This window comes from Amblyraja radiata, chromosome 5, assembly GCF_010909765.2.
Source record: "Amblyraja radiata isolate CabotCenter1 chromosome 5, sAmbRad1.1.pri, whole genome shotgun sequence".
Lineage (NCBI taxonomy): Eukaryota > Metazoa > Chordata > Chondrichthyes > Rajiformes > Rajidae > Amblyraja > Amblyraja radiata.
This window is the reverse complement of record NC_045960.1, coordinates 106,499,101-106,511,867: the sequence shown is the minus strand read 5'-3', so window position 1 is coordinate 106,511,867 and position 12,767 is coordinate 106,499,101. Positions and strand designations below refer to the sequence as shown.

The window sequence follows — 12,767 nt, the reverse complement described above, 5'->3', positions numbered from 1 at the left end:
TGCTCCATTATTTTCTGTACTACATTATTCCTACCCCCCTTCTACCCTATACTGCTCTTACCCTGCACCTCACCACAAACTACACCCCACCACACCCACACTGCTCTACACCCACACCACCACACCTCACCATACCCACACGACACTACAGCCCACCACACTACAACCCACACCCCACTACACCCACACCACACCCCACTACACCCACACCCCTCTACACCCACACCCCACTACACCCACACCCCACTACACCCACCTCCACACCCCACTACACCCACATCCCACAACACCCCACCACACTACACCCACCACACTACACCCACACCCCATCCCACCACACCCCACCCCACACCCCACCACATCCACACCCCACCACATCCACACCACACCCCATCCCACACCCCATCCCCACCACATCCACACCCACACCCCACCACATCCACACCCCACCACATCCACACCCCACCCCACACCCCAGCCCACCACACCACACCCAACCCACCACAGCCCCACACCACACCAACCCCACCACACCACACCCCACCCCACCACAGCCACACCCCACCACAGCACACCACCCCCAGCCCACCACCCCCCCACCAACAGCCACACCCACACACACCACACCACACCCCACACAACACACCCCATCCCCACCCTCCCCACCCCACCACACACCACACCCCCCAATCCCACCCCACACATCCAACACCCATCCCCCACCATCACCCACCACCCCCACCCACACCCCACACCCCACCACATCCACACCCCACCACATCCACACTACACCCACACCCCATCCCACCCCACCCACTACACCCACACCCCACCTCCACCTCCACACCCCACCACCTCCACACCCCACCACCTCCACACCCCACCACCTCCACACCACACTACACCCCACACCCCACCACATCCACACCACACTACACCCCACACCCCACCACATCCACACCACACTACACCCACACCCCACTACATGGGGTGTGTGGTTGGGGGGTGGGACCGATAGATCCTATCCGACGATAATAAAGACTACATCACCCAGAACGCACCGCGCGCACATCCGGTTGGTGTTCCCGGGCCGCATCCAATGGTGTGCAAGGATTATCGAGCTCCGCTCCACAGGTCCTGTAGTCTTTGATGGTGCGGGCGGAGGGCCCGGAAGTGCGGGGACGTTCGGCGGCTGGAACACTCACACTAACCGCCCGGGGTTCGGCTGGCGGTTTGAACGCGACGCCGGGCGCGCGGCAGCTGCAGCAGCGCAGACACTGAGAGCTCGAGCCCGACTACAGGGGGGGCAGCGCCGGGCCCCGGGGAACGGCAGCACCGGCACCAGCGGCCTCCTCCTCCTCCCCCTCCTCCTCCCCGCTCTCTTCTTCCACAGGCGGCTCCTGCAGATGATGGAGCGGGCGATGGAGCAGCTCAACGTTCAGCTGAGCCGCCTGACCCGCTCCCTGAGGCGGGCGCGCACCGTGGAGCTGCCCGAAGGTGTGCGGGGAGATGGTGGTGGGTGGGGGTTGGGGGGGCTCAGGGGTGTGTGTGTAGGTGTGGGGGGGGGGGGCCCAGAGGCTGTGAGGGATGGGCCCCAGGGTGTGGGGGTGTCATGGGCCTAAGGGGGTGAGTGCTGGGTAGGACTAGGGTGAGGGCTGGGTAGGACTAAGGGGGTGGGGGCTGGGTAGGACTAAGGGGGTGAGGGCTGGGTAGGACTAGGGTGAGGGCTGGGTAGGACTAAGGGGGTGGGGGCTGGGTAGGACTAAGGGGGTGGGGGCTGGGTAGGACTAAGGGGGTGGGGGCTGGGTAGGACTAAGGGGGTGAGGGCTGGGTAGGGGCATGTGAGGGCTGGGTAGGACTAAGGGGGTGAGGGCTGGGTAGGACTAGGGGTGAGGGCTGGGTAGGACTAAGGGGGTGGGGGCTGGGTAGGACTAAGGGGGGGGGGGCTGGGTAGGACTAGGGTGAGGGCTGGGTAGGACTAAGGGGGTGGGGGCTGGGTAGGACTAAGGGGGTGAGGGCTGGGTAGGACTAAGGGGGTGAGGGCTGGGTAGGACTAGGGTGAGGGCTGGGTAGGACTAAGGGGGTGGGGGCTGGGTAGGACTAAGGGGGTGGGGGCTGGGTAGGACTAAGGGGGTGGGGGCTGGGTAGGACTAAGGGGGTGGGGGCTGGGTAGGACTAAGGGGGTGGGGGCTGGGTAGGACTAAGGGGGTGGGGGCTGGGTAGGACTAAGGGGGTGGGGGCTGGGTAGGGCTAAGGGGGTGGGGGCTGGGTAGGACTAAGGGGGTGGGGGCTGGGTAGGACTAAGGGGGTGGGGGCTGGGTAGGACTAGGGGTGAGGGCTGGGTAGGACTAAGGGGGTGGGGGCTGGGTAGGACTAAGGGGGTGAGGGCTGGGTAGGACTAGGGGTGAGGGCTGGGTAGGACTAAGGGGATGGGGGCTGGGTAGGACTAAGGGGGTGAGGGCTGGGTAGGACTAAGGGGATGGGGGCTGGGTAGGACTAAGGGGGTGAGGGCTGGGTAGGACTAAGGGGGTGGGGGCTGGGTAGGACTAGGGGGGTGGGGGCTGGGTAGGACTAAGGGGGTGGGGGCTGGGTAGGACTAAGGGGGTGAGGGCTGGGTAGGACTAAGGGGGTGAGGGCTGGGCAGGACTAAGGGGGTGAGGGCTGGGTAGGACTAAGGGGGTGGGGGCTGGGTAGGACTAAGGGGGTGGGGGCTGGGTAGGACTAAGGGGATGAGGGCTGGGTAGGACTAGGGGTGAGGTCTGGGTAGGACTAGGGGTGGGGGCTGGGTAGGACTAGGGATGAGGGCTGGGTAGGACTAAGGGGGTGGGGGCTGGGTAGGACTAAGGGGGTGAGGGCTGGGTAGGACTAGGGGTGGGGGCTGGGTAGGACTAAGGGGGTGAGGGCTGGGTAGGGCTAAGGGGGTGAGGGCTGGGTAGGACTAAGGGGGTGGGGGCTGGGTAGGGTGTGGGGGCTGGAGGTAGGGGCATGCGATGGCTGGGAGGTAGGAGGGGGTGAGGGCTGGAGGTAAGGGCATGCGATGGCTGGGTAGGATGGGGTGAGGATTGGGAGGTAGGAGGGGGTGGCTGGGCGTCTGAAGGTTAAGGGCAGAGCCCGGGGGGGGGGGGGGGGGGAGGGGTGGCTGGGCATTGAGGTTAAGGGCTGGGGGTAGAGGGGTGTGAGGGTGGAAATGAGGATTTGAGGGTCTGGGCCCAGTTGGTGGTGAGGATGAGTAGCCCAGGTGTTTGGGGAGTGGGTGAGATGGATGGGTGCGGGCCTGGGGAGGAGAGTGAGTAATAGGCCCAGTGAGGTGAGGGCTGGGTCGTAGGGGTGAGGACTGGGGGGTGGCCCAGGTAGTTGAGTTGTGTGGTGGGGCATGGGTGATGGGACAAGGTGGTCAAACGTGGAACTGGGCTACTCTGTAGCGGTACTGTGGGATAGAGAGTTCCAGAGTTTGGATGTTGTGGCGATTAAGGACCAGCAATATAATTCCTCGTCAATGCAGTGGTCTGCAACTGAGGGGAACCTGTTTTTTCCAGATGGTGTTTCCATGCACCGACAGTCCTAGTGTTTAATAATACATAGACAATAGGTGCAGGCCCTTTGAGCCAGCAGTACCATTCAATGTGATCATGGTTCATCATCCACAATCAGTACCCCATTCCTGCCTTCTCCCCATATCCCTTGATTCCGCTAGCCCTAAGAGCTCTATCTAACTCTCTTTTTAGTGCATCCAATGAATCGGCCTCCACTGCCTTCTGAGGCAAAGAATTCTGCAAATTCACAACTCTCTGCGTGAAAAGGTGTTTCCTCATCTCAGTTCTAAATGGCCTATCCCTTATTCTTAAACTGTGGCCCCTGGTTCTGGACTCCCCCAACATGATGGAGGATGGGGATGTTGAAGTCTTCTGGCTGAATGACTGCAGTGCATAAGGTCATATGTGATTGGAGCAGAATTAGTTCCATCAAGTCTACTCCACCGTTCAATCATGGCTGATCTATCTCTCCCTCCTAACCCCATTCTCCTGCCTTCTCCCCATAACCCTTGACACCCGTACCAATCAAGAATCTGTCTTTGCCTTAAAAATATCCATTGATGGCCTCTGTGGCAAAGAATTCCACAGATTCACCTTGTTAATCTTGTGCATCTTGTTAATAATAATAACAGTGTTGCAATCTTTGGTTGCAATGTTGGCTGAAAGGAATGTTTAGTGTTATTTATAAGATGCTATTTAAAAAATATGATTTGTTTTCAATGGTGTTGTGATCCCTGAGTCATTGCCTATGTGCTGATCCAGATACAGTCCTGCCCAGACTTGTTCCTGGTCGGTGTTGGAGTAGTCTAGGGTTGTCAGGAAATGAGTCACTTGTATGTTACACATCCTCATTGTTTTTGTAGCTATGGCTTTTGTTGTGGTTGGTGAAGTTGAATTTCTGGTAATTGGTGATTGCCAGAATATTAATACTGGTAGAGAGTGATGACATTAACTGTCAAAAGTATGTTAGGCTTGCTTCTTTGAGATAGTCATTGCCTGAAAGTGTGGCATCAGAATCGTCCAAGCATTATGGAAAACTGCTCCTTGAAGAATAATCAACCAGCATAATCAAGGACGAGTCTCACTCTGGTCACTCCCTCTTCTCCCCTCTCCCCAAGAGGTACAGAAGTGTGAAAACATATACCTCCAGGTTCAGGACTGTTTCTTCCCAGCTGTTATCAGGCAACTGAACCATCCTATCAACAATTAGAGAACAGTCCTGAGCTACCAACTACCTCATTGGAGGCCCTTGGACTATTTTAATCTGACTTTGCCTTGCACTAAACGTTAGTCCCTTTATCATGTATCTCTACACTGTGGATGGCTCGATTGTAATCATGTATAGCCTTTCAGCTGACTGGTTAGTAGTATACAACAAAAGCTTTTCACTGTATTTCAGTTCAGTTCATTTTATTGACGCATTTACTGAGGTGCAGTGAAAAGCTAGGCAAGTATGCCAACTTAGTCGCCATAGACCAGGTGGGCCAAAGGGCTTGATTCTGTGCTGTTTAACTCAAAATTGACTTGCCTGGAGTCTGTTTCCATTGGTATCTAGTTTGCATCTAATCAAGGGATGTTTGGCAGAGAGGAAATATTTAAAAACTGAACAATATTCTTTGACTTCATAATTTAACGTAATGTGCATGAGACCTACTGAAAATCTTGTAACAATGTTGTCTTTTAACCACAATAACAAGCTATGTGTTTTGTTGTAGATAATGAAACTGCAGTTTATACATTGATGCCCATGGTCATGGCTGATCAGCACAGGTGAGCATTGTTTAGAGTCTAATTGATCTGAATTGTTTGAGATTAAATAGAAAGGCAAAGTATGTGGCAATAGTCCAATGGAATGAAACTGTTACCATCAGGGGTAACACAGATTTATATATTGTATGCAGATAAAAGCAGTTGGACCTTTTACTGTTGATCAATTTCATTTTTACTTGAGGGCCAGTGATTTAGGTTTGTTATTCTGGTTATCATTCTTGTATTTGAGCGTGCTTTTTTTTTTGTGTTTTAAGCATTCACAGCTGGTGCGGTACTTGCAAATGCAATGTACATAACTTCCTGCTCTGTCCCACAAAACTGTCCTGGGCTCATTCTGCAGAGAGAATTCTGTCCTCCATTAGTGTGTATTTTCAATCTCATACCAATGCCATTTATAGCCATAATTAAATCAGGCCAAATCTGAATAGATTTTGTTTCACTTAAAATAAAAAGATACAACGTGCTGGAGTAACTCAGCATGCAGTCAGGCAGCATCTTTGGAGAACGTGGATTGGTAAGGTTTCGGGTCGGGATCCATTTTCACGCTGATTGTGGTTGGGGGGTGGAGAAAGCTGGAAGAGAGGAGCGGCAGGACAACCTTGGCGAGTGGGGGGGAGGTTGTTGGGCAAAGGCCAGAGATGACCAGACAGTGTGAGATTAGTTAGTATGGTATGTGTAGGTTAATTACCTAAAATCTCACTTCAAGTGGAAGGCTAAAATTCATCCAGATGTTTAAGAGAGTATGGATATAGGCTAGTTGCAAAAGTGTGTTGATATTATATAATAATAATAATATCTTTTATTGTCATTGCACGTCAGTGCAACGAGATTTAGTATGCAGCTCCAACCGATGAAAAAGAAAAGTAAAATAAATAAATAAGCTGTGTGTCGTGACCATCCGAGGGAGACAGTCCAGGGGGGGTGGGGGGCACTCAGCAGGGCCGGTTCAGAGCCGCTATAGCTCTTGGAATAAAGCTGTTTCTGAGTCTGGAGGTACGGGCGTAGAAGGCCTTGTAACGTCTGCCGGAGGGAAGTAGTTCAAACAGTCCGTTACAGGGGTGTGATATTCCAGCTAGTTAAGGATTTCATTGGAGATCCCTAATTTTGGTTTAATATTAGTTATTTTAGGATAATTCCATGTAATTTATCACCTTGCTTATATTCATGCCATTTCCTATATTATTGAATGTAGAAAGCAGTCACTATAACCATATAACCATATAACAATTACAGCACGGAAACAGGCCATCTCGACCCTTCTAGTCCGTGCCGAACACGTATTCTCCCCTAGTCCCATATACCTGCGCTCAGACCATAACCCTCCATTCCTTTCCCGTCCATATAACTATCCAACTTATTTTTAAATGATAAAATCGAACCTGCCTCCACCACCTTCCCTGGAAGCTCATTCCACACAGCCACCACTCTCTGAGTAAAGAAGTTCCCCCTCATGTTACCCCTAAACTTCTGTCCCTTAATTCTCAAGTCATGTCCCCTTGTTTGAATCTTCCCTACTCTCAGTGGGAAAAGCTTATCCACGTCAACTCTGTCTATCCCTCTCATCATTTTAAAGACCTCTATCAAGTCCCCCCTTAACCTTCTGTGCTCCAAAGAATAAAGCCCTAACTTGTTCAAACTTTCTCTGTAACTTAGTTGCTGAAACCCAGGCAACATTCTAGTAAGTCTCCTCTGTACTCTCTCTATTACTAATTGAAGTAAAGTTGTTTATTATTTGTAAAGAGATTTTATGAACATGTTAAAAACAAATGTTTGAATTGTGATGCAGTTAAATTGGAAATCTATTATCAGGATTTAATTGAAGCTATTTACAATGTGTAATAAATGCTCTTTTTAAGATCTGTTACAGAGTTGTTGACAAATTCAAAATTTGATGTCAATTATGCTTTTGGTCGTGTCAAGCGAAGCCTGTTACATATTGCTGCAAAGTGAGTTTCTGGATAATTTGCGGTTTGTATTATTAGTTACAATTGCATTATCGCAAACCTCATCTTGTATTCCATTAGATGTGTTTCTCAGTTAGAAATACAAGTAAAGAAATAGCCTAGAAAAAGGGTAGGATCCTCAGTTGCCTGAAATCAATCCTTTCCACATGTATTGGCAAATTTGGTTAGGTTTTATGGATGGAGGAACAAAGAATTGCTAATTGAATTGACTAAAAGATACAGCATGGAGACGGGTCCTTTGGCTCATTGTATCCATGCTGACCATCGGTAGTTCTATGTTGCCCCACCTTTGCATCCACATCCTGCACTCTAGGGGGTAACTTACAGAGACCCATAAACCTATACATCTTTAGGACTCTTCAGCATATTGCCAAAGCATGTTTCGTGTAAAATGTTCCTGCAGCTTCTAAAATATGATTTTTTTTTTTTAAGTCAGGAGATTGGGAATGCCCGGGCTTTTTTTCCACAAAATTTAATTCATTAAATTATTTACAATATTATCTCTGCAACAAACAATAATACCCACCACCATAATGCAAAAATTGCCAAGTATTCCTTACTACTAAATACCAAATGACTATATTTGAGTTCACTTGAGTTTAGTTTCACTGTACCTTGAAACACGTGACAATAATAATCTAAAATAGGCAGTTGTGCTTTCATATCGACAACCACCTCCAAAAGTAATAGCAGTTTTCTTTCATGGAGAATGTCTTCTAATTATTTTCACTTGGACCATCTCCCTACGGCATCCAGATCTCACCGTCTCTATCATAGGATACAGACTATTGACTGACATCTGCTACGAACCACCTGACTCCCATAGCTATCTAGACTACACTTTTTCCCACCCTGCTTCCTGTAGACTATCCTCTACTCCCAATTCTGCACCCAGGATGGGGTTTTCCATACTAGATCATCGGAGATGTCCTCATTCTTTAGGAAATGGGATTCCCCTCTTCCATTATAGATGAGGCTCTCACTAGGGTTTCCTCGATATCCCGCAGCTCCGCTCTTGCTCCCACTTCCCCCATTCGCAACAAGGACAGAGTACCCCTTGTCCTCGCTTTCCACCCCATCAGCCATTGCATACAGCATATAATCCTCCAACACTTTCACCACCTCCAACGGGATCCACATCTTCCCATCTCCACCCATTTCTGCTTTACGCAGATACCATTCCCTCCGCAACTCCCTGGTCAACTCATCCCTTCCCACCCAAACCGCACCCTCTCCAGGTACTTTCTTCTGCAACCGCAGGAGATGCAACACCTGTCCCTTTACCTCCCCCGTGGACTCCATCCAACACCCCAACAGTCTTTTCAGGTGAGGCAGAGGTTCACTTGCACTTCCTCTAACCTCTACTGTATCCGCTATTCCAGGTGTCAACTTCTGTACATCGGCGAGACCAAGCGCAGGCCTGGTGATCATGTCGCTGAACACCTCTACTTAGTCTGCCTTAACGTACCTGATCTCCTGGTTTCTCAGCACTTTAACTCGCCCTCCCATTCCCAATCTGACCTTTCTATCCTGGGCCTCCTGCATTGTCAGAGTGAGGCCCAGTGTAAATTGGAGGAACAGCACCTCATATTTCGCTTGGGTAGCTTACACCCCAGCTACCCAATTGAACATTTAATTTTCTAACTTCAAATAGCCCTTGCTTTCGCTCTCTCTCCATCCCCTCCCCCTTCCCAGTTCTCCCACCAGTGTTACTGTCTCCGACTACATTCCATCTCTTTCCCGCTCACTTCCCTGACATCAGTCTGAAGAAGGTTTTCGACCCGAAACGTCACCCATTCCTTCTCTGCAGAGATGCTGCCTGCCCCGCTGAGTTACTCCAGCATTTTCTTTTAATTATTTATTAAGTTGAGTTTGGTTTATTTTCATGTGTACCAAGGTACAGTGAAAAGCTTTCGATGCGTGCTGACAAGTCAGCAGAAAGACAATACATGCTTACAATTGAGCCATCCACAGTGTACAGGTACATGATAAAGGGAGCATAATTAAAGTAAGAAATGTTGTTGTTAGAGAAGAGATTTAAAAGAGGGGAGGGATTATAATGTGTGATTGCAGATCCATTTCTGTGGCTATCACACAGAGCCGCTTGGGTTGGACACTATCTTGGATTCCTGATCCAGGATACAGTAACTTTATAATACATTCTGCATAATGCTCATTAAGATCCTAAACTTGAAAGTATTGTGACTTTTCATCCAGTATTTTCCCATCATTGGGCACTGTGTTCGCGTGCAGTCCTTGCAGCCTCCATTATCTTGCTCATATAGCGATTCCAGTGATATGTTAGGTTTGAATAGGAGGGTGGTTAATCTGTGGAATTCTTTGCCACAGAAGGCTGTGGAGGCCATCAGTGGATATTTTTAAGGCAGACGTAGATAGATTTTTGATTAATACAGGGTATGGGTGAGAAGGCAGGAGAATGGGGTTAGGAGGGAGAGATAAATCAGCCATGATTGAATGGCGGAATTGACTTGATGGGCCAAATGACCTAATTTTACTCCGATCACTTATGACCTTAGGATGTCCATTTGGAGGCTTGGTTCTTAGTTGATTTTCATTGTGCATTTTCTGATGCAAGTGATTGGCAGGAAGATGTATTGTCCTTCTCTGGCCTACTCTCCAACCATAATGACTCTCTCTTCCCAAGGCGGGAATAGCAGCACGGGAACGGATCTATTAATTGAATTTGTTCACATTAAAAAAATATTAAATTTAAAGGGCACATTTTTTGCTACAAATGTTGTTCTGCCTTAGAAAATTACTTGTTGATTAAAAATATATTTTTTGACATTCTATACATAACTAATTGTTATAACTATATCTTATAATCTTATAACTATGTTGAGATCTGGCAGTTGGAATTATCTAAAACAAAATATTGAAGGTAGACACAAAAAAATAAAATATTGAAGATAGACACAAATTACTGGAGTAACTTAGTAGGTCAGGTAGCATCTCCGGAGAAAATGAATAGGTGATGTTTTGGGTAGGAATTTTTCTTAGGGTTCTGACCTGAAACCTCACCTATTTTTCTCCAGAGATGCTGCCTGACCTGCTGAATTACACCAGCATTTGTGTCTATCTTCGGTTTAAATCAGTACCTGCAGTTTCTTCCTACGCTTTAAATTGTTATTTTGCATAGAAATTAATATTTTCATTATCTCTGGTACAGTTGTGGCTCTGTTGAATGCCTTATTCTACTTCTGAAGAAAGGAGCAAATCCAAACTACCAGGACATTTCTGGATGCACACCCCTTCATTTAGCAGCAAGGAATGGGTGAGTGTACTAAGGCATTATAATCCTTTTGAGAAATGTACTTTTTTTCACTTGGTAATCTTTCATTGAAAGTATGTTTATTAAAACTAAAGTATGTATTCATAGTGAAGCAATTGAAATTTTACAGTAACATTTGTTATTTTCTGGGCTTTGAATGTGACCAGCAATGTATCAGTGTCCATATCTTCACAGGTTGGTGATGAGTCACGTTCATAAGTTCTAGTAGCAGAATTAGGCCATTTGGCGCATTGTCTACCATGCCATTCAATCATGGCTGCTCTGTCTTTCTTTCTCAACCCTATTCTTCTAACTTCTCCACGTAACCCCTGACACCCTTACGAATCAAGAATCTGTCAATCTCCACCTTAAAAATATCCATAGACGGCCTCCACAGCCGTCTGGCAGTGAATTCCACAGATTCACCACCCTCTGATTACAGTTATTCCTTATCTTTCTAAAAGTATGTATTTTTGTTCTGCGGCTATGGCCTCTGGTCCTGGACTCTCCCACTAGTGGAAACAGTTCTTATCGAGCTGCCTAGTCCTTTCAGCGTAGGTACTCCTACGATGATCTTGGGTGGGATTTATATCCTCCGTCAATGAAAAGAGGACAAAACGTCAGGACGGTCGAAGACTTAGTTTAGTTTATTATTGTCACGTGTACCGAGGTACAGTGGAAAGCTTTTTGTGTGGCTATTCAGTTAATGAAAAGTGTATGTAATTACAATCAAGCCGTTCACAGTGTACAGATGCAGGATAAAGAGTTTAAAATTTGGTGCAAGATAAAGTCTGTTAAAGACAGTTCGAAGGTCTCTAATGAGGTAGATGGGAAGTCAGGACTCCACTAGCTGGTGAGAGGACGGTTCAGTTACCTAATAACAGGTGAGATTAGCTACATGTTATACTTGCAGAAGTCCAAGATGATGATATTCAAGATAAATACACTTTTTGTCCATTGAATTTGGGCAGACATTGCTGATAATGCATTCATGGGAGAGACAGTATCTCGTGTGTGTGTGTGTGTGTGTGTGTGTGTACACAAGTGAATGAGCCCCATTCAAGTTGTGAGCTTTCTTTTGGCCCCCCCCCCCCCCCTTTTAGTAGATAAGTTTGATAAATAAGAGTGGTTGTCACGGTTTGTGTTTGTTTGTAGGCAGAAAAAATGTATGGGAAAACTATTGGAATATTCTGCTGATGTGAACATCTGCAACAATGAAGGGCTGACTGCAGTAAGTTTGGAATTTTCTATTTTTCCTCTGAATGTGCCAATTTAAACAGCAAGATGCAATGCATAATGTTTTGTTTAAGAAGGAACTGAATATGCTGGAAAATCGAAGGTAGACAAAAATGCTGGAGAAACTCAGCGGGTGAGGCAGCATCTATGGAGCGAAGGAAATAGGCGACGTTCAGGGTTGAGACTCTTCTTCAGACTGATGCATAATGTTTTGTGCCTTTTTGTAATATGTAGATTGATATATTGATAAGCTGCCTTCCATGTTTTAGGATATTGAAAGTCCTTTTAGGTAAAGGAATAAAAAAAAAACGTTTGGTGTCTGTTGGAACATTTTGTCTGGATGAGACAGTACAGACAGTACAGAAATAAGGTTAATGTTTTTGTTTTGCAATCTTGCCTTGTATTAGGTGTTTTCCAGTGGAATAGGTGAGATGTCTTCAATCACAGATTGGTTGGAGCATGGAAGGAAGTCATTCAGTCATTTCATAGGAAATAGGAACAGAATTAGACCATTCGGCCCATCAAGACCTCAGCCATTCAATCATGGCTGGTCTATCTTACTCTCTTAATCCCATTCTCCTGCTTTCTCCCCATAACCCCTAATACCCTAGTACTAATCAAGAATCTATCTCTGCCGTTAAAATATCCTTTGACTTCATCTTCACAGCCATTCTTTGGCAATGAATTCCACAGATTCACCATCCTCTGACTAAAGGAATTCCTCCATCTCTTTCCGAAAGGAATGTCCACTAATTCTGAGGCTATGACCTCTGCTCATGGTTCTCCCACTAGTGGAAACATCTGCTCCACCTCCACTTTATCCAGGTCAATCTGTAGCTGTGCTGTGCAAGAGCAATCTCGGTCCGCACACTACTCTGTCCACTCCTTGGAGCCTATAAACGTTCCTTTCAGGTGCTTATTCATTCCCTTCTAAACTCAACATTCTGTTGCTGGCAGAGATGGACACAGTGC

The 12,767-nt window shown here is 47.5% G+C and overlaps 1 protein-coding gene across 3 annotated transcripts in view; it reads left to right on the top strand.

Annotated features, from left to right (window-relative positions):
- Positions 1 to 1,172: 1,172 nt before the first annotated feature.
- Positions 1,173 to 12,767, top strand: part of hace1 (HECT domain and ankyrin repeat containing E3 ubiquitin protein ligase 1) — a 66,079-nt gene continuing 54,484 nt past the window's right edge. For 2 of the 3 annotated variants that reach the window (XM_033021919.1, XM_033021918.1), the window contains exons 1-5: positions 1,173 to 1,497; positions 5,249 to 5,303; positions 7,160 to 7,249; positions 10,458 to 10,562; positions 11,715 to 11,790. In XM_033021919.1, coding sequence (XP_032877810.1) covers positions 1,407 to 1,497; positions 5,249 to 5,303; positions 7,160 to 7,249; positions 10,458 to 10,562; positions 11,715 to 11,790 — 417 coding nt within the window. In that variant the 5' untranslated portion in view covers positions 1,173 to 1,406. Of the gene's footprint in view, positions 1,498 to 5,248; positions 5,304 to 7,159; positions 7,250 to 10,457; positions 10,563 to 11,714; positions 11,791 to 12,767 lie in introns of those variants that run through there. The other variant, XM_033021920.1, reaches the window with a different exon arrangement.